General features: G+C 36.2%; 1 protein-coding gene across 12 annotated transcripts in view; it reads right to left on the bottom strand.

Annotated features, from left to right (window-relative positions):
- Nucleotides 1-2,853: 2,853 nt before the first annotated feature.
- The window catches only part of USP47 (ubiquitin specific peptidase 47), a gene marked incomplete at both ends in the record, with an annotated part of 56,198 nt that continues 32,182 nt past the window's right edge, over nucleotides 2,854-26,869 (bottom strand). For 6 of the 12 annotated variants that reach the window (XM_081999971.1, XM_081999969.1, XM_081999973.1 and 3 more), the window contains 18 exons: nucleotides 2,854-3,028; nucleotides 4,072-4,202; nucleotides 4,294-4,341; nucleotides 6,489-6,619; nucleotides 8,957-9,075; nucleotides 10,427-10,542; nucleotides 11,620-11,700; nucleotides 11,888-12,063; nucleotides 13,849-14,632; nucleotides 15,885-16,004; nucleotides 17,056-17,171; nucleotides 17,578-17,785; nucleotides 18,349-18,453; nucleotides 19,349-19,461; nucleotides 22,664-22,719; nucleotides 23,016-23,092; nucleotides 23,790-23,921; nucleotides 25,827-25,994. In XM_081999971.1, the coding sequence (XP_081856097.1) occupies nucleotides 2,854-3,028; nucleotides 4,072-4,202; nucleotides 4,294-4,341; nucleotides 6,489-6,619; nucleotides 8,957-9,075; nucleotides 10,427-10,542; nucleotides 11,620-11,700; nucleotides 11,888-12,063; nucleotides 13,849-14,632; nucleotides 15,885-16,004; nucleotides 17,056-17,171; nucleotides 17,578-17,785; nucleotides 18,349-18,453; nucleotides 19,349-19,461; nucleotides 22,664-22,719; nucleotides 23,016-23,092; nucleotides 23,790-23,921; nucleotides 25,827-25,994 (2,856 nt within the window). The remainder of the gene's footprint in view (nucleotides 3,029-4,071; nucleotides 4,203-4,293; nucleotides 4,342-6,488; nucleotides 6,620-8,956; nucleotides 9,076-10,426; nucleotides 10,543-11,619; nucleotides 11,701-11,887; nucleotides 12,064-13,848; nucleotides 14,633-15,884; nucleotides 16,005-17,055; nucleotides 17,172-17,577; nucleotides 17,786-18,348; nucleotides 18,454-19,348; nucleotides 19,462-22,663; nucleotides 22,720-23,015; nucleotides 23,093-23,789; nucleotides 23,922-25,826; nucleotides 25,995-26,869) is intronic. The other 6 variants (XM_081999975.1, XM_081999970.1, XM_081999977.1 and 3 more) reach the window with 4 other exon arrangements.

The raw sequence follows: 26,869 nt of genomic DNA, 5'->3' as shown, positions 1-26,869 counted from the left end.
TACACTGTCTGTTACTGCACACGGTAAAAGATGACATAAGGCTCCAGCCAAGCACCTTTTCGTGGAGCTTCTTCCCAAATAATCCCCACTGCTTACATCTAATCTGAGCAGTAGAGCACCAATAACTTAACAAGAGCAGCTACAAGACTGTATTACTAGGCTGCAAGTCTTTCACCACTTCTGGTCTGTAAAAGCTTTTCAACAAATTCCTTGGGTACCAGAATTAATATTCTTAAGAACGGGAAGGGTATTTCATCAGAACGGTCTGACTTTTAGTTTAAGGATTCAGATCCGCCACCAGTTCTCACACCAACGCATGCACACATACACATGCTTTCAGAGCTCACTGAATTTACCTTTCCTCTCTATCCCTAATAAAATTACTGTGCTTTAGAGAGAGCCCATCTATACGAAGAGAAGGAATTAAATGTCATTGCAATTTTCCTGTTAAAGAAATACTTCATGAGAGCAAATTGTCCGTAAATACTGCCCTACTTAACGATAACATTATTCTCCCTTCAAGTTTCTTGATACCTCAGTCCCTGAAAGATAAAGTGCTGGTATTTATGAGAAGCTCAGTAAGATTTCTGCTGAACTAAGCAAATTAGAAACTCTAGGCTTTTTGTTTAAAATTTTGTTTCTGTAAAATGCCCGTGGCCAAACTCAAAATGTTTAAAATGATCAGAATGTAAAGCAGATGCCAAAAAACATCTCCCAGAACCACCCAGAATATATTCCAGTACACTACACAGAAGGAAGTGCACCCACTGCTGCCCAGGAAATCATTGTAAGGATGCCCCTCAGTCCTCCATGCAGATTCCTGTCAAGACTTAGACATTTAAAATTAACTTCTTCAAAGAAGTTCTCAGCAGAAGTTTCCCAAATAGGGCTACAGACTAAGCCAGCAGGTTTTGGATTTTTCTTCTTAACCCTACTTTATTCCATCTCTAGATTTTTTGTCTCTCTAAATCTCTGTGTTTGAACAAAATTCATGACCCATTTGATAGGTTTTTTTTTTCTCTCCCAAAACTTCTAAGGATCCATCAGCAGTCTACATATACATATGTAAATGGTAGTTTAATGAGGAACTCTACCTACTGACTGGGTGGTACTTGCTCTATGCTTCCTTTCCTTCTGCTGGTGGCACAGGACAAACAGAAGAGGAAGAACAAGGGAATTCCTCTGCACAGTGCCTCGTTCAAGCTGCCAGATTCCTCAGGATTTTTAGGTTGCTGTGGGTCAGCATGCAAGGAAGAACTCAACATTCAGTTATTCAAAATCCTTTTTCTTTTCTGGAAGAGAACTTGGCTGCCAATCGTTATCTGGAGCTTAGAAGTTTCACTGGTAAGGAACTCAATCGTGGAAAAGGAAACTTAAGAGTTGAAGAAAAATTTGGTGTGAATATAAGTAAAGAGGAGCAGCAGAAGAGGCTACAAAACACCCCCTGCAATACTGTGTACAGGTGTGGGGGGGTGTGCACAGGTACACACATATACACACACAGCCTTACAATTCTGACATTGCCTTGGAAAAGTCTGTATTTCCATGAAATAATTCCATAATTTTTCAAATAAACCCCACAGCATTTAATGATTAAAATAACGCAACAGAATGAACAAATGTTTTATTGGCATGTTCATTGTTTGTAAACAGCATCTGGCATGAAAAAAGTTTACCAAAATCTTTTGATTGTTATAAATTAGGTGGTTTTCCAAAAACTACGGAGAATTGTTCTTTATTGATCTTTATGGACCAAAGCAAAAAATTGCTGTTCCTAGGCTTTGCAATGAAATCATGTTGACTGCATCAGTCTTCGCACCACAACCTGAACTACCAAGTTTGTATGTTGAGGTGTTAGAGGTTGCCCCAATATTTGACTACATATAGCTACAGAATCAACTCTGGGAAAAATAAAATGACTTTCAGTGAGTGGAGAAGATGCAAACTTGTAATAGCCTCAAAACCAAAATGTACAAAAAGTAGCTGAACAAAACAAAAACTTCATTAACAAAGGGAATACAACCCTAAAGTACCCAGCGTTGTCAAACATAAAATGAATACAAATTTAAATAGGCAACTATACTTCCAAATGTACACAATTCATGTTGATATGTGAAAAGAAATACCATGGTAAATAGCTGAACTGCAGTTGTTAAATGGATAGGGCAAATTTTATTTACACATTGAATGCGATATAATAGAGCTGCTCATCGGCTTCCGTAACCTTTTAAAAACCAGTTTACCTTACAACAGCACTTCTGCAAAACGAACCAACACCTGCTGGCAGCTTTCTGCAGACACCTCTCAGACTACCTGTTTTATGGAAGAATATTCTAAAACCTTAGACTTGCAGCACTTCCATTTCATCTTCGACCCTTTTCTGCTGCTTTTTCTAGAACCAATGTGTTAACATTTACTTCAGATTCTCTGATGAGGTAATGCGTGTATCAGTGAAACAAACAGAAAAAAAAAGGATTCTTTCATGGCCTTTGCACAGCTTTTATTATTAAGCTATGAGTATCCTGTTTGAGGCTAGTTTCACTAGCTACTATGTGCACACTGTCCTCAAAAATTTCCACTCATTTCCCCTCCCCGCCCACTTTTTAGTTCTAATCTTTTATTTGCACATCCCTTTTAGCTTTACAGTACATTTGACTATAGTGCACAACATGATTCCAAGTCAAACAGTGACCCAACGGGGCACTGCGCTTCTGATTGGTAACACAGCCCAACCAGTGCTGGTGTCAGCGCTTTACACCTAATGAGTGTCCTGCCGTAATGGCACTACACAGTAGTAGTGAACCTTTTCATTTTAAACAAAAAAATTCCCCAGGGAAAATGCTATAGTGAGTATCAGTCTTGAGTCAAATCTTTATTTGGCGCTCCATCCAGATAAATTTTTAGTGCTTTTTCTTTACGAGGAGAGTAGGTTACCCGATGTCCCGTTTTCTGGAGTCTGCTGCTTTCTTTTTTCATCAGTTCATTTCTCTGCTCATCTGTTAATTCCATTAATTCTTCAGTTTTATCCCTAAAATGTATCATATATGTTAAATTAAGATTAATAATAAATTAAGATTACTGTCTTAAAATTAAGATTAAATCAGATTAGTAAGCATAATTAGATTTCTGCAATGTTTTCACTTGGAGCAACTTAGTAAAAAACACAACTCGGCATAATACTCCTTAGGGATTATTTTCTTCTTCTCCAGAAACTAACAATCTGGCTAAACCTGCTTTTCTGACACATTCAGTATTCTAACTGACAGTAGACTCAGGGGAAAGCAGCAAGAAACAAGCCTGTACTCCTCCATCTACCTCGTAACTCCTATTCTTTAGGGACAACTATGACTCTACTCTTCATTCGGTCACAGCACCAACAGTTGGATGCAGCATGTCAGGCAGTCCCTACCAGAAACTACCAGCTGCTCTCCCAAAACATTTTCTTCAAGGCCAGCACATTATCAACCGGCTGTTTCCTCCAAACTCACAAGTAATTATGGAAAACACTGTAGGAGCAATGTGTTCATGAAGTTGCCCCATCCACCAAGTTTAGCAGAAATGACAATATTCAAGCTCTTGGTTGTCAAAGGGTGCCTTTGGACTACTGCTGCCAGCTGATGAACATTTTTCATGTTAACAAAATTTTTATCCTAAAACATCGTTTTTCCCAAGGAAGCCATACTAATTGCTCAAAGAAATAAACTCAGAAAATCTCCAAAACCTATGGCAAGACTCTCACAGACTCCACAAAGGCTATGGTTCTATTTTAAGAGCTTAAATCCAGATATATGCTCAAGCATAGCAAATAGTTTGCATTCAGCAGTATTTTCAATGGTTTGGGAGGAAGGATTGAGTAAAACCATGCAGTGTTTGTTTTCCTAAACAATAAACATAATTAATATTCAGGTTTTTAGGAAGCTCAGGAACACAAATGTTTCAGCTCAATACTTTAAATCCTCTTTCCTTTAAGACAACAGAAGTACATTTTTATGCTTCTGTTGATTACATCACCCCCCAAATCTTATACACAGATTTTTCACATAGTTTATTATACTGTAATAAAATACATACCTATAAAATATTACTGCACCATCATCACAAATGTACAGAGGCCAGACATTCAATGTAGATACTTTAGGATTCCAGTCCAAGTCTTGGTGAATCTCTAGTATCGAAATGTCGCATGGAAACGTTCCTCTACCCTGAGAAGCAGCAATTACTTAGTGAATAAAATAGAACTCACTCACTCATCCATGCTACTAAAAGGTGAAAATAGACAAAAATCTTACTTACCTTTGCAAATTCTATGTTTTCTAAGGGTATTCCACTTATTTCACACAGCTGCGAAGTGAAGAAAATTGTGGATTTAATACTATTTAATACTATTCCACAACATTATGCAGTGCCTACATAAAGTCAACAGACCTGCCAAATGTAGAAGTCAATTAAAATACTTGTAAGTCCTCAAATGATCCCAAGTATTAGTACAAAATTACAGTGACAAGGTACAAATTTTTTACATTTCTGAAGTTACTAGTGTGTCACAAGTGACGCTTGCTGTGATAGTATTTCATCACACTTAACAGTGAAGTGGTAACAGAAAAAAGTAGAAACTATTAGTTACATCCAAGTTCCAAAATACAAAGAGACCAAGCGCCGCATGTTAAACCTTGACGTCCATCAGCTAGCCCTCAGCAGTTTCCCTGTATGAAACAAAACCTATTAACATCAAGCCAACCCGGGAGCAGGCAAAGCCGTAAAATACGCGCAACAAACCCATCTCCATACCTCTGCACTTCCTTCTGCAACGACCCCACAATTCCCCAACAAGCACCAGTGGTTGCTCTTCCCCATTGGAACTGCCCCTGCCGCGCACCTCCTCAGTGTGCAGAGTGCATCATCCATCCTCTGTCCCCTGCTGCCCGGCCCCAGCACCCATCAGGGTCACCCGGCCGTGACTGGCATGGTCTTGGCACAGCCCAGCCTCTGCTGAGCAGCCTCACGGTGCACACAGGCTCATCGCTGCCTTGCCCTTAAGTCAAGTGCGCACTGCAGTCTCATCTCCATGGCAATGCAGACACTAACAGATTCGCATTTCTCTCTGGCTGCTTATTTTCCCAGAACTTGTAAGAGATTTCCACTAAGATTCTTGCCTCCTTCAAATCTGCTGTTAAAACAGACATGTTCAAATTAAACTGATAGTGAGAAAAGACTAACAGCCAGTGTAATTTTTTAACTCTCATTTCCTTAGGAAACTAGGATAAATAAACAATACTGACAAAAGCCAGACAAATTCTGACATGGATTAGCACTACACACTGCTAATAAAATTTCTCTGAAAGAAGAGCTGGCTGTACACATCTGTTACTACAGATGTGTCAAATTCAAACTTCTCTTACTGCGGGTGGGAGTAAAAAGATTAAGGCCTCTCGGAAAGAATGCTGCTAAAATTGCTCCCTGCACATCAACTGTTAAGACAAGAAAAGAAGAGCCAACTCTTCAGGTACAACTGAAGAGGAAATCTTGAAGACTGCATTCAAGAACCTGTAGTCTTAACTTCATTTCCACCTGAAGAATAAAAGAAACACATCCATAGCTCAGTCTGTGTACATACACAAATCCAAGGCTGTTGCCATTCTATGGCAGCTGAACAACATTCCTCTTTCCAGCCTATGAACTAACCCCTAACTTATAAATGCTGAGTGTTTTAATAAGGTTAAGACTTTGGCAGACTTCACCCATACTAGGGCTTTTGCTGGCCTCAACACCCAAGGTGGCCTTCCTACATCTGGGTATTGCCACATATAAATAAACGTTTCTCTTAAGAGCAGAACCCTCTGATATACTAAATTAATAATATAGTCTCAGTACGGGACACACTTCTACTCTAGATTTCTGCTGGGTTGGCACACATCTGCTTACCTGTTAGAGGGTTCTGGCCTTAAGAAAAAAAAACCACCCATATCAAAACCGTATTTCTTTCCAACCAAAATACAGTTCAATCTACTTGGTACAGTTACACCAATCTACTTGGTACAGTTACACCATCCCTGAGCAACAGCTCTCAAATTCAAGAATGACAAGTCTGAAATGTTTGGTATTTTGGAATACCAAAATACTGGATTGAAAAAAACAAAGTGACAATAGTTTAGCTTTTCTTTCACATGCATTTTTTCAAGGATAAGGGACACAGATAGTATTATGCTGCTTGAACTTCAAGATTTGACTTTTTTTTTTTTTGCATTCACCTGAATATTTTGATACCAGACCATTATATGAAACTGCAAGAACTAAAGCTGATAATTCATATGGCTTCAGTAATAGGATGGGACAGGTTCTCAGTTCCCGGGGCGGGGAGGGGACAGGGGGGCAGAGAATCAACATGCAACAAAATTTTTGTAGCTACGACATATCTGTGCTTCCCAACAGAGGATAACAATAAGGCTCTTAGAAACCACAAGCAACTTGCATCATGCTACACATTTTACCTTCTCTTTTAATTCTTCAACACTGCTGCTTTCTAGCACTACTTCCTGGAAAGAATCTAGTTTCATCTCTGATGGCCTCCATCGTCTTGATAAAACAGCAAGTTGTGACATGGATTTCATCTTTTCTATTCCTAGGAAAGAGAGAGAAATTTATTATATTAACATCACAAAATATCCTATTTAAAAATTAGGGGTCTTCCATAGGATAGGCATACGCAAATCTGGAATAGTGCACTACATATACACACAAAGTAACCCAGTACAAGTGCTGCAAGTAGTCTACAAAAAAAAAAAGGGGGAGAGGGCGGGGGGGTGGACTAGGATTCAGTTGAACTTTTCCTTGTTATCAACTCAAGCCATGCCATTTATTCCTCTTAAGGGCATGTTTTTCCATCACACCCAGCTTGGTTATACATACAATATCTATCCACCTAGCCAGAGGCTGACCTCCAGACCTAGCATTTGCATGAGACCTTCCTCAGCAATCTGGTATTTATTCATGTGCATCATTTTCTTTACCAAAATAAGCTTTCCATGTTTGAATTCTGTATTCAACTAACTATACACTTGTTATGGAAGCCTGCTTTACACTTACCACCTTGAAGAGTTTTAGCATGTGCCTCCAGCCTTTTTTTATCAGTTGCAGCTAACAGCTTTCTCTAGTTGACTGCGTAATACTGTTAATGTTAGTCAGATAAGCAGAAGCGATAACAACGGGCTGATTTTATGTTTATTGTAAATCAGTCTATAATTTTGTAATTTAGCATGCAGAACTTGTGGCTTAAATCATTTATGTCTATCATTACATGCTTGTTTTGCATGAAGCTACCACCACTGGTTAAGCTTGTCCCTAAACACCTTCTACCATCTTGCCTACAACTACATTTGTGCTGCCTTTCAGCACTGACCTGTCATCTGAAATGAAGATACAGTCACCTAGTGCTTCTTGGCATTTATTTCAAGTCTGCAGCCATTACATAAGTTTTCTTCAGACCCAGAGAATAACTAATTTATATGTCTGCAACTGCATGATGTAAAGTTGCTATGCTAAGAAACTTAACTGTAAATTATTCTAAGTTTCATTATACCTGCCTAATGTCTTCAGTGTTTAGCTGAAGAACAAGGTGAAAGCAATGGTGGAAGGCCTTAGAAACCCTCACTTAAAGTAGTCAGGTTACGCTCTTCCAACAACCTCTGTTGTAGCAGTGAGTACATACAACTTAATTTTCACAGAATATGCTGCATCTTCTACAAGCGGAGTAAAGTAGCACCTTTTGGGCAGGGCTAGACAGCTTATACAAAGTATTACAGAATACTTGGAAGCCCTGTGATCTATATATAATATGGTGTGGCTCTGAACTAGGTAGGCTGTAGTGGTCTAAAAAGTAGTACCTCCAAGACCTACTCACTACAGAAATAGTACAGCAATTAGTCCAAAACGGATCAAAAAATAATTAAAACTGAAGTTTAACTGAAGTGTGAGCTGATACATACGTCTATAGAGACCTGCAGGTTCCCTGAACCTCCCATGTTCATCTCAAATTTTGGTACTTGCACTGGCACAATTTTGTTAAAAATACCAGGATCGATACCAAAATACTCAAGTAACAGCTAAATGAGACTTCTTAAGCCAGGTATGCTTGTGAAGAAAGTTCCTGAGTGAGTGGAATTCACATTCTTCATCTATCCGCTGACAGCAATATCTGTTGATCTAGAGGAAAACCAGCATAGCCTACTTTTCCCCCCTTAAGTTATGCAGAATGCTTTTGCATTCAGAATCAAAATTTTAGGTGTGTATGCAAAGGATAGCTTAAGCAATGCCATATTGTTAATGATATTTAAGCAGAATTTAAGAAACAATCTACTCTCTAACATTTGATTCCAAAGTTGTTTTGATGAACAAAGGTCTGTTTAAAAATTTAGCATTTCCTGACAAAAGATGAGTATTTTTCACTCCTGTCTGAAAACTACTAAATGACTGAACAGCTGTGCTGACTTTAAAAAAAATCATAGATGTATTATGTATATGCATACACACACACACATATACTTCAGCTAACTACAAGCATCACCAATACCAGTCCAAAAATTAAATACAAATAAAAGCATAACATATAGGCATTCTTACAGTTTTTATGTACAATGAAAACATACACATGCAAACAACCTGCCTACAGTACAACAGTATGTCCAAAAGTTTCCAATAAACCTAAACAAACAGTACTGCTATTAGACCTTTAGCACATCGCAACCACAGGAAATCTGCACTTGCACAATGCCTCCCATCTTCATGCAAAATTTTTATTAATTCTGTTTGCTTCTATTATTTTTTATAATAAAATGCTATTAAAATGTCATTAATGGTCTTTAAAAAAGGGAAAAAAGGGAAAGTACATTTTCCAATGTGCTCTAAAGAAAAAAAAGACTAACATGATCTTTACTTTCTCTTGACACTATATCATTATTACCATCAAGTATTTCTAAGAAGACCTCCCAATTGCTTGAAATATTGATATCTTCTTCATAGATATGATAATCCAAAAACACAGTGCCTGGGTTCTTCCAGGTTTTCTTTCGTAGGCGAAACCTGTAAATACATCATGAAGAAAATGCCGAGTTTCTATCTGCTCACACACTTACCACTGCCAGAGATCAACACAGAATATTTTCTGACAAGACTGAAATACAGCTCATTTATGTGGGGTTCAGTTAGGTTTATCAAGAACGAGTTTAACATTCTGAAATAGTTCTGACAGCAAGGTATCACAACTGGCTCTTAGTGCTGCATCATTCATGAACACAAGGAAAATAAGCCTGTGTTGCACTTGTTCAGTGCAGGAGATCTGTAGGGATTTAGAGGAAGAAAACAGTTTCCTATTTAGCATAACAAAACAGAACAATCCAACAAATTTGCTGCCCCTATTTTTTTTTTTCCCTTTCTTTTTGGAGAGGGAAGTGGGGTAGAAGAGGAGAGGAGGAGGATTAGAAAAGGACTGGTCTCCGATTTATACGTTTTGTTTTACTGCATCATTCCAGTCACAGTGTAAAAAAAAAGAATAAGCTTTGATTTAGATACAGAGATAAATAAAAGGTATAAACTAAAATGAGATTAAACACTAGTACAAAACTTTAATTTGAATGGTTTCTCCACACACAGAAGCAGGCAAATTTTGTGATGTGCCCCATAATTATAGGGCACTAGAGAACACAACCCAGTCAAAAATCCTTTGGCCCAGTCATGGTGAGGAAAGGAGAAAAACCTGGTCCAGATCTAGGTTTCTACTCCTCAACAGGAAAGGGCAAACCCTTGTCTTCCAATGTTTTGCTCCAGCCTCATTTTCGGCATGTGTTGAGGCCCCATCAGTTTGCTTACCACATCTTACAGGTTTTTCTAAATTCCAGTGAATACAGTGTGTCAGCTATTCTACAGTAAATACCACATCACTTGTAACTGACAGTAGAGAGTATGTGGAATCAAGGCCCCAAAGCGAGCTCAGCCTTGATGAGGTAATGGATCATGGGTAATGGGAAGACAGTGCTGGATCAGTGCTGTAAGCACACCCTACGATAATGCTCGAGGCAGTTTGCTGCAGTGATCTGTGCTCAGCAAGCATCTACAGAGAATGTGGCATTTTGCGAACTGATTTACTTGATGCTCTCCTTTCTGAAGAAAATCATCCTTAGAGAATAAAACTTCTCAGATCCAAACCTGTTGCACACAAGCAATTATCTATAAATATTATTCCCTACATCATTCTACATGAGATGAAAGCCAGGAATTGCTAAATCAATGTTTGTATTCACAATCTGATTCACAGACCACTGTAACTTATTTCTGCTCCTTTCATAACTTCCTTTCTCCACAAGAGGAAAAAAACCCCCAAACATTTTAAATTAATATTTAGTCAGGTAACTTCAATGGATTGCAGTCTTTTTACCTGTCAATTGTCAAGTCTAGGCCACATTGTTCTCGAAGCTGAGGAAGCAGCTCCTCTTTTGACTGTCGGACAGTCATTCCTTTAGCAAAAACTGCATCTAGAAGAAACTTGCATGGCTGTGAACATAAATAGAAAGTGATTAAAGACAATTTTTTTGAACAGAATAAAGTAGATTTGCCTCCTGTTCGTGTTTTGTGACCAGTACTATCCACCTAGCAAAATCACCATTAGAATGCTTTTCCTAAACAAGGTAGGCAATGAATTGATTAAAATCAAGTTTAACCAGTTTCTGTAGCAGTAGTCCTTTGACAGGTCATTCAAACACTCTTGAATGCATGCCACTGCAGAAATAGCGTCTTGTGTCTGTATTACTAATTGCTACCGTTGTATCATTCAAACAATCTGAAAGGAGCTTTTAAATTAAGTAAGCCATATGATAATAAAAATGCCACCTTCTTGGCTTTCATTGGTCAGACAGACCAGAACTCTATGACTGGAAGTTACTTTTAAATTTCTTATTCCCTGATTTATTAGTTCATCTCCAGTCTCTTACGCTTATCCATTGTTAGTATGCATTCTACAGTTAGGTCCAAAAAATAAAACCAGAAATTAAGGTGCATACAAAGTCAACTTTTGGAGACTGCAATCTATATAGTGAAATCAGTTTTATACTTTTCATGTCCCAAAGACATAACAAGGAAGTGACCTGCGTTATTGCCAGAGAGGCATTTTTGGTTCAGGCTTCTCTTGAATAGTCCTCTCTGCAGAGAGGACTATTATCCAGCTAACCATTCTGATAAGCACTGTCTTCAGCGCATGAATGAGACAAATTCTATCAGTACAATATTACCGAAAACCACAACCATGAGCAAAACCAGTTTCTATTTGGAAAGAATTCTACATGACTTTCATACAGTTAACGAAAACAAAGAAAGAATTATTTTCATTTGTCCTCCATTTACACTGCAGGAACAGAGACACTTAAGAGAGATAGGGTAGATCACATTCCAATTGTATACTTGGAACTGCATAAACAGAAATAATCTCAAGTTCCCTTTCTAAATCCAGGAAAACTTGCAGGAAAATACAGAGAAAAGAGAGACTTTCTTTTTTTCAAGATTTCAGAGAAAAGCCTTGGTCAAGGGACATACAAATATTTTCATGAATCAATCTTGAGATATTCAATACCTTACCTCTGGCTCATTTACCAAAAGCTGATAGACTTTGACTCTGTATTCACCCTTCTTAAGGGCTCTTCCAAGTCTAATAGTTATCTAGAAGGGAAAAAGGAATATCTGTTAGAACTGGTATAAAAGAAAAAATTACATTTTGCAACACAATACCAAGACCAATGTAATGATTTCACCTAGCAAGTTAACAAAAAGTTGTAAATTGTGTTCTTAAGTTTGTCGACATTGTACAAATACAATCTTTAAGGATTCAAAATAACTTCTGAATAACCTTATTGTCATCAGAAAATGACGAAAGTGTCTCATTCAGCCGAACACTCTCAAACTCTTGATTGCTGGCATAGACTCTAAAGACTTTGAAGTGAGAAGATGGAACTCCAACAAAAGGCTCCAAATGTTGCTTGAAGGCAGACAGTGTAATTCTTTTATCAACATGCACCATCAGCCCTAAGCAAAAATAAAGATAAAAATGGCATGAAACACTACGCTACCAAAAAAAGCAGCACTCTAGTGTATTATTTCCATATATTCACAGTTATCATTTGCAGCAAAACAGTACTGGAAAAAAAAAGGGTCAGAATTATAGTTAATGGCCACATTTGCATTTTATCTGAGGGTGTTACTGTAACCTTTAAGAGCTTTGCTGTATTTTAAGTGTTTATGGGCAAATACTCCTGAAGACATAGCAATTCCAAACTGCCCTATTTTGCAATCAGTGAAGTAGCGGAGCAAAGTAGTTTCGTCTCCATTCAATAAGAGAGTAAACAGAGAGAATCAGATGGAACGCTTCCAGATAATCCTCTAGAGGTTTCCCATGCCTCAAGGGAGAGACAGAAGTGTTTTGAGTTGGGGCTGGCCAAGCACATGCCATCCAGACTTTTTTCTTCCCCCCTCCTGGCTTCCAGGATTAAAAGCTTTGGTTAACACTCTGTTCTAGAAGGCCACAGGATATCACAAGGCAAGCTCAAGTCTAGGTTAAGGAACTTTTTAATGGAATAATTTTGTAATTAAGGAAAAGCCACTGCATTAATATGAAATTCTGAGAAATGAATAGTTTATCTTTAGAAAGAGCATATGCAATTTGGGCTCCACCACAAACTATGGTGTGATTACATTGTGTTGTGACTCATTAGAACAAAAAAATTGCTATTCAGAATATTTAACTGAACAAATAAATTATCTCAATTATAAATCCGTTCATGTTGTCATACTAAAAATACATAAAAGCCTTCCCCTCAGAATAATCATTTATACGGTGTACTATGAAAGCGGCAAAACTATTGTAAAATATTCCTGCATTCCACTAGTCCTACCAAAAAAAAAAAAAAAAAAAAAAGGAAAAATTAAAGCAATTCAAGATTAGCCCCAAAGAAAGATTGTTCCAGGCTAAAGGACTAATTTTATTAAAACTTTAGTAGGTTTAAATTTCTCTGTAGTTTTAAAAAGGAAAATGGTTGTTGACAAAAGAGAAAAAAAGAAATCAGCAAAAAGATTTTACTTCTTATTGTTACAACAGGATTTCTGGACTGACAGGAAAACTTTTGCCTTTCAAAATATGTATCTTATATCCTGCTATTCTTTAATTATTCTTCTATTAGTTATAAAACATATGCAAGTACTGAGCATTGTTTTAAAATTGTTTATCTTTATGACAATTAATATACAACTTGGGCTCTTACACTGAACCTGTTTGGACATTTTCATGTCAGCCATACACTTCCTTATACCAACTGTATTTCAGTCAATGAAAAGTAACAGTCTACTTAATTAAACGATCAGTACCAAGTATATTTGAATTTTCTTCACAGTCAAGTGACTGGGAGTTTTCAGGTTTGTTCATCTAAATGTTAACAAAATTACTGCAAATAACTGCATTCTGAAACAGGTGAATCAGCAGCAGCAGATGCAACTATTGTCCTTTCCCTGGAAGACGACTCTGCTTGCTCTCCAGAAAACACTTTCAATAAGAAACTGATGTAACATAGAGGTAGCTCTTCATTTTCTTACAAACAAAAAGCAAGACACTGTTGAAATATGTAATCACTTATTACAAGATCAAGATTAGGCTAGGTTTTTGCTCAACATTACACCATGTCTCATCTTTGCACTTGCATTAATTTTAATTTGACATGTAATGAAGTTTTTCAATACCGTCATTTGACTTTAACACAGCATATGAATTAAATAGTAATAAAAGCTGGATTATTTGAAGGCACTTAAAAGAATACATACATTTTTGCCCTTCTCCCGAACCTTCATCGGTAGTGTAGGGTTCCGACTTAAAGTACATATATTGTGCTTCTCCTCTGCTCTTGCCACTTTCATCGTATTCACTATCTGTTCCAGAATCTTCTTCTGCTGTGTCCCAGGTTTCTTTCTTCCCCTGATTTGCTTTTGATCGCCTACTACTTGTGATACTATGAGAATCAAGTCCATTGGCCAAGGGAAGTGGGGCATTGTCCACGTTGCATAAAGTATCACTGCTATGACTGGAGCTGAGGATATCGCTGTCCACTGAACTTGTACTCCTGTCATTATTTACATCTGAATCTGACCGTTCCTCGGACTGGAGATTTTCTGGATCAGAAACCTGAACTTGGTTTTCAAGTTCTCTGTTTTCTGCTGATGCTGAAGAGTCTATTTCATTTAAAGAAGATTCAATGTTTTCAAAATCACTGGCTTCTGTGCTCTTGCTGCTGTCTCCATTATCCCCCTCCTGCTGCTGCTGCTGCTGCAGAGACAAGCTTTTAAGTTTTTCGGTGCTTTCTTCCAGAATTGCCTCTACAGATTTCATATTACCTACAGGTCCTTTTACTCTTTCACAGGCTTCATCCAAGTTGGTCGAATCTCCACTAGACTTCTGATAAACTGCTCGTCTAAACTGAGATCCAGGCGATTGCTCTGGTAATGAAACATACAGTCTGATTGTATTTGCATGACGATCCAAAAGTTTCCATAAATGAGAATCTGTATATGCCACATGACGATCTAAGGACTCTGAGCTTTCAATAAATACCTGAATATAAAATAACAGTGTTTCATCATGTAGTGTTATTTTAAATAAAATAAAAAGCAACAATAGCAAGCAAATAGGATTGAGCATGCATTAGAAATTATGTCACTAAGAAACATCACCTTTTATAAAAAAATTAATACATGTTTAGAAAAAGTCTCTAGTTTAATAATGATTTCCCGTTTCCTTATTTCCATAATCATGTTAAAATTGGAGTGAACTATAACCAGACTGACCAACAGCAGTAAGGCTCTTCTATGTTCAGAAGCACATTTATATATCACTTCACTGCACCCTTCATCTGTACACTAACACTAGTTATGGTAGCAATGAGCCCCACAACTACAGTTGGTAGTCTTTATTTTCTAGTATAGCATCATAAGGAGAAATCTTTAAATGTCTACACTGGTAGGCATTAAGGCAAATTAGAACACAAGGGAACAAATTTCCCTTTTTCCTTTGTCAAAGACCACTCTGTTGTAGTGGCAATGTGAACGTGAAACGGCTTGAAGGAACTGAGTAACAAATCAATGCCATTGTTTTGCTCAGGTATCAGCCAAAGCCTTCGCTAGTATTTCTTCATCGAGGATAGCATTTTCTTGAGCCTAAATTTCAGAGGCAGATGGGCAAAATGTGCTAAAAGATGTGCTATTACTACACAATAGCAATGCTACCAATGTTATTTAAGTACTAAGTTACTCTTCTTCTGAATGCATGAAACAACTATTATTGGAAACATTTACTAAAAGTCTTTTTTGAAAAACAATATAAATTTGCATAGTAAAAATTACTGAATTTAAGACAAAAACCCACCAAAAACTTGCTCTTAGTTTTGACATTTGTTTCTTAAGAACTTTAATACTGAGAGGAGGCACAGCTGTTCAGAAGGTTTGGAAAACAAATTAGGTCGATTTCATAGTAACATGCCAATCTTTGTTGCCTAAATAAGGGCTGACTTTTAAAAGCCTTTATCACAAGGTTGTTAACCTCACCATCATTTGAACCTCTGAGTATCAACCAGATGTCCAATTCTGAATCTGCTGTACCTTGTTATGTACATTTGGCTTCATATATAGCCTGCAGTATTCATCAGCACCACAATATTTGCTAGTTAAAAAACCCCACACAGTACTTTATGCTGTGAAGGGATGGTTATCCATTATCAATTCTATACAGATATCCATACCTTTTACAATACAACAGTGAAGTCTACAAATACATAAAATGAACAATTAAAAAAAAACCCAGCATGTACCTTGTTGCTTCTAAAAAAGCCTTCAGCTTTCAGTGTCTTGCTGGAAACATTCAGAAGACGCAAGTCATTGTAGCAACGTTCTAATACTACCCGCATTGTTTCAGCTGGCAGGTGTGTAGCCTAAAATAAGACATGGACAGTAAGGTAACATATGCATTACATGTAATTTAAATACTGGAATATGTATTTCATTTTTTAAGACTATTCATAGGGAAAGGAGAAGGTTTGTTTATTGACTTATAAATTGCAAATATAACATGGGGAAAAACCTCCCAAACCTGTTCAGTCCCAGTTCCTTTCCTTGATCCTTTGACATGTAGCAAATGTTTTTTTCCAAAAGTTCAGTAGATTAAAATGGCTTGGCTTTGCAGAGAACTGGCAATTTGTTAATGACCAGTAATATAAGGAATCTGTCTTATTCTTTAGGGTATGAACCAACTGAAAATAAAAAAATATTCTCAAGCACCAAGTTCTGCACACTCTTCACTTAACTCTTAATTTGAGTGAATTCAGATTACTGAAATCGTGTTTCATAACAAATATTATGAAGGTACACCAACCACCGAAATACTTTACACAGACCCAACAAAGTAAAATGTTTGTCTTGCAATTCAATGGCAGCAGTAATATCCCATGGTTTAAGACAGTATAAAAATCAATCTGCATCTTAATAACAAGTGGCTGCTGGGATGAAAAGGAGGTTTTGTAGGGAAAATATGGACAGCTTTTGATGTTCATTTCAATTACTGAAGCCAATGGGGGAACTTGCATGTTGGTTCAGTTACATGTAACAATTCACTAGTTCTGCCACTGACTGGATACTCAGCGAGGCAACTCAAGTTACTAACCCAAAAGAACATGAACCCAAACCTTCAGCTTCCCCAAAAAACTATTATTTGGTAAGCTAGTAAGCAATATGGCCAGATAGCAGCTAAGCTTGTGCAAAAGCCAGGGTAGAACTCTGTATGGAAGCAAGCAGATCACAGGTTTTTAGCAGCAGTGAGCAGATAGACAAGCTCAACTGTAACTAACCCAACCCTACTGGACATGACACACAGTATGAACTGCAAAAGATGTAGGCTCTCATTTTAGGTATTTAAATGATGACACATTTTCACAGTCAGAAGGAATGAAAACTCTGTAATAAAAGTCCTTAGCAACTGTAAATTACCTTTGAAATTAGCTGTTTAAATTCTGAAACTGTTTGATTCAAATAGGCTCGTACACTTATTGGAGGACCAACAGATTCAGTCTTTAGGTCAACTACATGAACCTTTACCATGACCTCTGTAGGAAAGAGGAAAAAGAAAACAAATACATATATACATGTAAAAGAGAATTCAACAGGCAAAGAAACACACATACGCTTATCTTATATACCGATTATATATACATACAAACAGTAATGAATTTAAATTTCAGAATTTCATTTTCAGATCAATTTTAACACCAGAAGCAAAAATGTTCCACAGTTTGGCAAATTTTAGTCTCAGAATTGCTTCAATTAGAAACAAGTTGGCAACACAGCACAGTACATAGCTCTTAGTATTAACTTCATAAAATTTAGTACAACAAAGTTTTTCTGCTTTCACACAGCATAATAAAGTTCTATGTTTTACAAGTTTTATTTTCATGCCGTCACACAATATACAATTTTAGTCTATCTTTGTCTATATGTAATTGTATGTCTTACCACCAGGTTTATAGCACTGGAAAATTTGGTCAGGTCGTCTTGTTTCCAACAGTAAGTCAAACATGTATGTTGATTTGACACCTCCAAGTAATAAACCCATTGGAGTATCCTCTTCTCCTTCATAAGATCGTTCCAAGTAGTCATGGAACTCATCATATTTGACAAGACGACAGCAATCCAAAGGAACGGCCTCTTCTAAATCCATTAGCTAAATCATGCACACACAAAAACACCAAAACATTTAATAATGGTTTATCTGTGAATTTAGTTTTTCCCTTGTAAGCTAGAAGTATCTCAGTATCTGTACATCCAGGAATCCTCTGAATTCACAGATTTCAATTTTATTTTAGAAAAGACATAGACATACATCACATATATTATACACACGCATGTGCAACACATACACTTTTTAAAAAACTCAAAAGAGAAGCCTGCATCAAAAGGCAGAGAAGAGGGAAGTTTGAAAAGTGCGTATGCAAGCACATGAAGACAGGTCCCAGAAGGCTGTATCATTCTAATTAGAAATTATCTGATGGCTACTAACAGAAAACTCATGTCAATAATTCCCAACTAGAACACCTCTTAAAAAAAAAAACCCCCACAAAAAAACCAAACCACAAAACCTGCCGCAAGACAAGCCCCAAAAAACAAACCAGAAAAAAATACCGCACACCCAACCCCCTCAAACACTCCCACAGCATTAGAAATTTAAAATCTGAAGATAAACAGCAGAAAAAATTACACCTAACAATTCCGTTATGCATAGCATACCTTGTAAGCTATTTCCACAGCTTCCTTCAGTGTCCTATCCTTATGAACTTCTAATTTGTTCTCCATCATTATTTGTTTTGTAGGATGCATGCAGAACAATTTAATCTATGAAATACAAAAAGAAGAAAAATTATCATTAAAGTATTTGCAAATACATTTCATGTTAGAGTACATTTACAACCCTATATTCAGGCAATCTAAAGCTAAAGGTATATTTTATGTTGCTTCAGCTATAGGACAGTTTCAGTTGGCTAAACAATTCCAGATAGAAAACGTCACAGGCACAGTAGATAGCACTAGCGTGTATACAGATATATCTAGATCTTTTTGCAAGCTAGGGTACAACGCCTATAACCAGAACATCTTTAAACTGTAGGCAGCGTGCAAATACTCCAAAACAAAATGCATATAGGAACAACAAATGTGGAATTCCTTTTTCACATACAGTTACATATTTTGCAACCATGAAGTACCTTCCAATAATCACTTGATTCCTAGGTAGACCAGCTGTCATTCTTGTAAGTCACGGATATCATATTTTGTTTGTTACTATTGAATCTATGGTTGGAAAAAGATTAAACTCTTTCTGCCAAATAATTATGTTAAATTAGTTTAAGAAACATAATTTCACAAAGCAAAGAGTCACAATATGGAAAGACTTAACAGTATGAAACACCTAACATACAGCATTACATACTCTTCAGAATTAACTTCACTGAAATCTAGTGATGTCAGATTAACTAGCTTTGGTTTGGTTTTAATACCAATTCATATTCACATGGAAGACACAAACCCAACAAAAATCTCTAATGAATACCTGTAGCAGATGCTTCCACTGTGTACAGGCTTCCAATAGGTGTACAATTAATTTTAAAGAGTTATTAATAAAAATATGCTTATCACAAAAGAGTCCTTGTATTGTAGTAAGAAAATTACTATTTACTCTAGAAATACTTCTTACTAGAAACGTATTGCTAGTTTATTCAGCAGAAATTCTAACCTTGCAAGTGTTGCGCTCAATTTCACGTTGTCTCTTTTCTTGTTCTTCCAATTCTCTCTCCTTCTGTACCAATTGTTTAATATGCTCTGGATACTCATGTGCCTCAAGAAACTCTGCCAGTGAAAACAAAACAATAGTTTTAAAAAAATACATTTTTCCACTGTGGGCAACGTCTTAGGAATTATGGGTATATTTAAGTTACCTTTCTTGCCTCCCCCCGCCTCCCCTCCCCCCCCAATTTCCCACTATACCATGTCCTGTTCTCTTTTTTTATGATTTAAACTGAAGTCAGCATTTTATTCCCCCCCGAATTATACATCTGCAACGCCAGAAAATTATATTAGCACAAGATTAATATTCCAGTATCAGCAAGGGAAGCGTTGCTGTTTTAAAGAAATATACTGAGACCGATGACTGCACTTGAGCCTATTTTGACAGTAAAGATTAATTCCTTTCTAGAAAGAATTAGCTGACAATAAAAGTCACAAGATATTGTCTATATCGTAATAAGTATTGCACTTAATTCAGATTAGTGTACTTCATGATTTTGTTTCATAGAGAAACAAAAACAGAACATGCAAAACTTCAAGTTTAAAAAAATCAACTTTTGCAAATACAGTTGTCTTGCAATCCTGGTGCTACCCCTATTGCAAGGAATTGGGCAAGTAATTTTTCAGATTTAAAAATAGGTTTGGCACGTTCAAGAAATCTGAAGTAGCAGATTCAGTTTCTTTATTTGCTTTTTGAGGAATTAGAGCATTTACAGAAAATCTATTTCCAAAGACAGCTCTTGACTGAAAGACTTTCTTCATGGCTGCTGTTTATTTTTAAACTTCATACAATTTACTATCACTGGTTGTTCAGAACAAATAATATTGTTTCAGTGATTCAAATATTGAAACATTATTTTTTGTTGCTCTTAAGACTTACGACTATATAAATTTATTGATAAAAGGCTTTGTTTTAACAGTATCCTTCTTGTGGTGAATCCACTTCAAAACTATATAAAGCATGTACTTCAGATACTATTACTTTAAAACTAAATAATGTATTCTTATAACTGCACCATCCCCTGTACCATGAATTCTCAGAAACACACAGAAGCCAGCAAAATTGATTTTGTGAGATACTTAGGTTTTCCCCTCCCTATTTCCTCAAAGAAAATACCATTGTTCAACTTTACGGAGAAAATAGTAGGAAAGTAAAATAAAAAAGTAGAAAAAAGTTGAAAATAATAACATGTCTCAAAGTAGGTAGGATGAAATAGACTGCTGCTAAAAACAAATGTGGTTTGTGTTTATTATGACGTTGAAAAGAGATGACATTTGCTCCAAGTATCGTAGAACACTTTTAATAATATACTGATATAGAAGCAGTTGCAAGTCTACTTTTATTAATTTTAGGTCTGACTTTCTTTTTTAAAATAAAATTTAGTATAAACTTAGGGTTTTTTAGTTTGTTTTACTTATCCTTGAGCTACCAATTTCTTTCCTTATTCTTGCTAATAGTCATCCTCAGTTTCTCATGGTGTAATTCAAAATTTTACCCCAAAAGAAGCAGTTAAAGGAAGCAGACAACTATTCATCTCCCTCCTAAAATATTTACAGCAGCAGAATAAGATAAACAAAATGTTATTTTCAAAGATCTTTTTTCAAAGTTCTTTTACTCCCTCCACTGGACACATTACAAGCTGGCGTGTTATAAACTCTCTCAAGTATACAAGTCTTTTCTACACTTGCATGCTCTTCAAAACAATGAGTGTGCCCCAAAAGGAGCTGCACAACCTGAGATGCTAAAGGTTTCAGCTGTGAGAGTCTCCTCTATTAAGTAATATATAATTTCTGTTTACCAATTAAGAATAAAATAAATCCAGTAAATCCAGTTATCAAAATATTCAACCTACAAAGGATGATTTTAAGAATGAGAGCTTGAATCTATTCTTTGGGATACATGACCTCCTGAGTATTTAATGAAAATAGATATTAAAAAAAAGGAGGAATGCAGAGATATTTGGGGTTTTTTTACCTGCCTTTGAAGGTTTATGTGACTTCTCATCTGCTCAAGCTATTAGGAAAAATTATTCACCAACAGGATTTTTTTTGTGCACTTCAGGGCATTACAGTTCTGGCAACTGAATTATATATACTTTGTAAACTTAGAACAGTCTAAACTATGTATCAGCCTAACTTCAAACCAGGCTACAAACTGACAAATTTTTCTTCATAGGCACAGACTACTGAATTTTTCCTTTAAGAAAAAAAATAAATACAGCTTTGATACTGCAAGCAAATTAATCTTTGGCTCAATTCAACCAGTTAGAATATTAACAAAATATTTGATTCTTACAGGCACACTACTGATAAGAACATGTGGGGCTAGCCACTGCTCTTATGGTTTCCTTTCCACAGCTGTGCTTCTAACAGAATTAACAAGAAGGGGAAAACAGCAAACTAACATGCTTCCTTCTACTTTGATATTACCTAAAAATGTTATACTCTATCAAATTTCCATTTACTACTGCATCATTTAGGTGTGCTCAGATTTTAAGTGAGAAATACTACATTTTCAAGAAAATAATGCATTATTACTAAAAAAAAAAAATCTACAACAGGAAGAATCCTGGGCATTTACAGTCACTGATAATTTGAACAGTCTAAGACCCTATAAAATTAGCCAATACTTGAATGAGGCCCCCAACTAGACATTTCTGTTTTGAATACAAATAGAATCTTCATTTTCCAGTATGACATAACATTAATCAACCTGTCAGCTATTACATGGGATCAGGCACCCTGTAAGCCTTGGTGAACTAAATCAGAGATGAGTAGAGTAAGACCGTAAAATCCAAGATTTGTTTCTGACTGTATAACTTGCAGTATATTGTCTCATCTCCTAACTGAAACACAAACAATAAGGGCTGGTTATAAAGTGTAAAACTTTGTCATCATGAAGCTCTTACATACTCACTTTTAAGTGTAGAACGAAATTTTTTTATTCCACTATTAATCATGACACTACTATAGCATTACATTACAGTTTATTCACTGTCACCCAGTATATCTGTTCTTCATTTCCATGATATCCAATACTAAAAAATTAGAAAATTTATTTTGTGATCACCTCCTACTGATCCATAAAGGTTTACTCTAAGAAGAGTAATGAAAAACTATAAAAGACGACTTCTTGTATGAAAAGTTACTTTAGCTTACCCTAAAAATACCATTACTACCATACTCACAGAAATTAGGACTCATCACATGTAAAACATCTCCTTATTCCACAACAGAATCTTATTAGTTAACAAAACATACTTACTTGCATTTCTTGTTGGATCCTTCAGTCTATAAATCAGCATGTATGCATTTGTGGAACTGGTGGAGAAACAAATAGTTATCTGAGTTTATCAGACAGGAAGACAATATGGACTTCAAAATTTGTTTTTTCAGTAAGGAGCTATGCCATATGTGTCTTAGCAATGCAGTAACCAAAAAAGAATTTTCAAAAATGAATATCACATTATTTTAATGATCTGAAACAGCGTTGAGGATAGTTTTTACAACTACTTGAAGCATTAATTTTCAGCTAACGTGTTCAGCACGTACATCTTGGCCATTCATCTGATTACACTAAAACACCACCAGAAGAAAAGTATTACAGTACTACTAACCTAGCAAAAGCACTGGAATAATAGCCTCTGCTTCCGGAAGATCCACCATATGTTTTCTTAATATCTTCCTGAGTTATCTAACAGAAAATCAATTTAATTATTATCAGAGAAACTCGCACTAATAGAGATGCATTTATTCTCATTGGGAAAAATGGCATTACATAATTAACACACAGTATTAATCATTCTAATTTTAAAAAGTATTTCTGCTTATTTGCTGCCTGAAAAAATATGTTTCAAAGTGATCTGCCTCTTCATTTTACAATGAATTTAATAATATTTTTTTCTTTTTTAAGTAGGAACAACTTAGAAAAACATTATACAGGTTCTTGACTGCAATAACATTTATGGATACATGTAACATCTGAAATGCATCAGTGCAATGTACAAATACACTTCTCAAAGGAGAACGTTTTCTTCAAATGTATAGAAGGCAAAATTCTAAATCCAGTCTGGTCTGCAGACGAATAAAGGCTTCTTTATGAACCATCCCTGCTCCACTATCAAGAAGAAACACTCCTCCCCCTCAACACACAAAAATCCATAAATAAATAAATAAATAAATAAATAAAACCCCTAGAAGTCAGTTAAGCTTATGAGTGAAACTATATATGTGGCAGGACATTAGGATGAGAAGATGAAACAGACTAAATGCTTGAAATACCTACAAATAAAACCAGCTTCATTATGTTTAAGTGAAAAAAATCACATGCAAAATACAAATTTATTGGTTCATCTATGAGTAAACAAGATAACTAAAAATATTATTTTTACCTTGCTAACATGCTGATCATTAAAGCTGTACCACTGGTCATCACTAAAAGATTTTATACAAGCGTAATAATGGCCACCAGCAGCACTTCCAGAATGAACCATAACAGAAAAGAGCTCATACAGTAAAGAACTCTGGGGAGAGAAGAAAAAGGTGTGAGATATATTAAGAAAAGGTAACCAAATGATCATATTAAAAAGTTTTAAAACAATTACACAGACCCAAATATATAAATAATTATATGTTACAAAAGAGCTCTGTATAATAAAAATGCTTTACAGCAACAGACACTGAACAAAATCAGAGCCCTGATATGCTAAACATTATACAAGAGTGTGTAATAATTAAAGAGGAAACTCCCCTTTTGCTGGTGGGAAGAGAGAGAAGAAAGACCAAACAACTTAAGGAAAAAAACGTGGAAACACTTTTGAACTGTCTTAATGCATTACTTTGTAATGCTCTTCTGTACGAGCTCTGAATTTGTGAATTCTTATGCTAGCTAGGTATTAAACTTATCTCCACACAAGAAACTAATCAGCACTCTGCATTAATTTCTCTCACAGCGCTCCGAGTTTGCTGTCATAAACCTTTATAAAGGGTACTAAGGACATACCTTCAGTGCTGTGCATACATTAAGAAAACAGAACTGAACAATACTGACTCACACAAGTGTTAAAAGAATTAAATATTTTTAGATTATATAGAGGAAATTCTCTGTAAATTCTTAGCATATACTGCGTCCATCATTAAGATATCCAAGCCAAAAAGCTAACAATGGGGCTTGACAGCTAGGTTGCCTTGGGAACAAACAGTATGAATTAATTGGCCAAAGCTACTGTCAATACTAGGATGTGACATATGCATTACAGATACGCTACAATACTCTGTCCCTGCTCCAGTCAAGTGACTATCTATTAATTTCTTTTTTCCAGCTAAGATTGACAGTATTCAGAACATTTATAAAAAATCCCTCTCAAACGGTTTAAGGTAAATGTAAACAGGTACAGACGTGTAGATTAAAATGCAAGTCAGACCTTAAATATTTATGAAAGTTAGAGCCAAACAGCTTCCTAACAAGTCTGAATAAAAGCTATTGGCCAAGTTTCAGATGAGTTCACTAAATTAACAATCCATGAAACATACATTGTAGACATTACCATAAAACTCAAGTGTTTTTGAGGAATTTTGTATTGGCAAGAAACTCAATTAGGTTTATCGAAGATCTCTGCTAATCTTTATGTCACAGAGAAGGATGACTGCTATCCTAGACTGACTTGCTGCTCAATTCCTTTGTATTAACTCAAGATGACTGAATATTTAACATTTAGACCCATGGCCTCATCTATACGACCGTTTTTGTAAGGACAAGAAATGAATGGCAGAGACTGATCAAAACTTTCCAATCTTCTCTTACTGAACTGCAAGACACTTCTGCCCTCAAAGCTGCGAAGCCTTTGACAGTTAACCTCAAAGAAAAAACACTGGTCACAAGACAAAGCAGTCTTCAGTTTGAGCATCTGCTGCCAAAATAAGTTATCTGGGAATTCTCAGTCTAACAGCAGGGCAAAAGTGAGAAAACTTTTTGTTGGAGACAATGACAGTTTAATAAGTGAAGGGAAGGGGTGGGAAATGATGCAGTGATGCAAAGGCAATTACTCACCACCTCCTACCAGCAGACCAATGCCTAGCCAATCTCTGAGCAACAGCTACTTTGGAAAGTCCCCAGTTTTTACTGCTGAGCATGATGTTACACAGCAGGGAATACATCATGGAATATCCCTCTGGTCAACTCACGTCAGTTGTCCCAGCTATGTCCCCCTTCCAGCCTCTTGCCCATTCCTAGCCCTACTCATCACAAGGGCAGAATGAGAAACAGAGAGCGCTCCTGGTGCTGTGCACACTGTTCAACAAGAGTTAACACACCGGTGTGCTGTCAACACTGTTTTAGTCACAAATCCAAAAGAAAGCACCACATGGGCTGCTATGAAGAAAATTACCTCCATCCCAATCAGACCCAGTACAGTATTTTTTAAACATACCTTTTCACTGCCAGCTTTAGAAATTCTTTCTGCTGCACTATTGCTTTCGAGGCAGATTCCTTCATCAACTCCATCATCGTTAGAAAAATCATTGCTCATCTGATCACTGTGACAACTGCCTTCATTTTCAGCTCCACTATCAGTGCAACTCTCAGTCTGAGGAGACTTCTTAAAAATAAGACATACATACTAGTAGTATACAACATTTAAAGTTACACAGAACAAGAAATAGCAATACATTTGTGAAATGAAAAAATTCCATCTGCAAAACAATAAAACTCCTCAAAGACCTAGAGACCTCTGCAATTCAGCATCGAGAACTGACTTGTTTCTGTTAGTAACTGTCTTCAGTCCACCTCTTAGATTAGTATTTTCACATCTTGTGTGCAACTGAATGGTAATTACCTGGTTTCATACTTGACAAGATTTTACCTGCTACTACCTGTTCCATTTACTAGTTAATTCAATTAAATACCTGGAAGTCTAGCATCAGATAACAAATCCTATTATAACACGGCGCTGTTAATCAGAAGTGATTTGACTGGAAATGTTTTCATCCACTAAGGGTTTTTTCCATTTCAACTCACTGGACAGAGTCAAGGTATTACAGTAAGACTGATTAGTGTTTTATTAGCTTAAAAGCATGATGTCAACAACACTGTGAATGCAGTTCATTCAGTATAAGTCAGTATATCCATCTCTTCCCTGATGCTCTTTCCTCTGGATAATTCTTTTGATTTTCTGACAGTTGTTAATTTTGTCTCAAGTTCTATTCTCCCAGATCAATCTTCATTCTCATTTAGTGCCCCCAGTAACACTTTGAGAGGCATCAAATTGCTTAAATGGCATACTTCATAAACCAAAGGTTTGTATAGAGTCAGAAAAGCTTCTCCATATGCATATCAATGCAGTATTTCTCTTAGACCACTACAAGCTAGCAAAGTGACATAACATTTTCAGGAATGGAACTAAAGGAATAAATTTAGTCTTTAATGCAGAAGGCACATTAAATATCCTTTTTGGTGAATGTAATTGCACAACAT

The sequence above is a fragment of the Phaethon aethereus genome, assembly GCF_964289735.1.
Source record: "Phaethon aethereus genome assembly, chromosome: 5".
Classification (NCBI taxonomy): domain Eukaryota; kingdom Metazoa; phylum Chordata; class Aves; order Phaethontiformes; family Phaethontidae; genus Phaethon; species Phaethon aethereus.
Note: the sequence above shows the minus strand (reverse complement) of the source record. Positions and strands in the feature narration are given on the sequence as shown.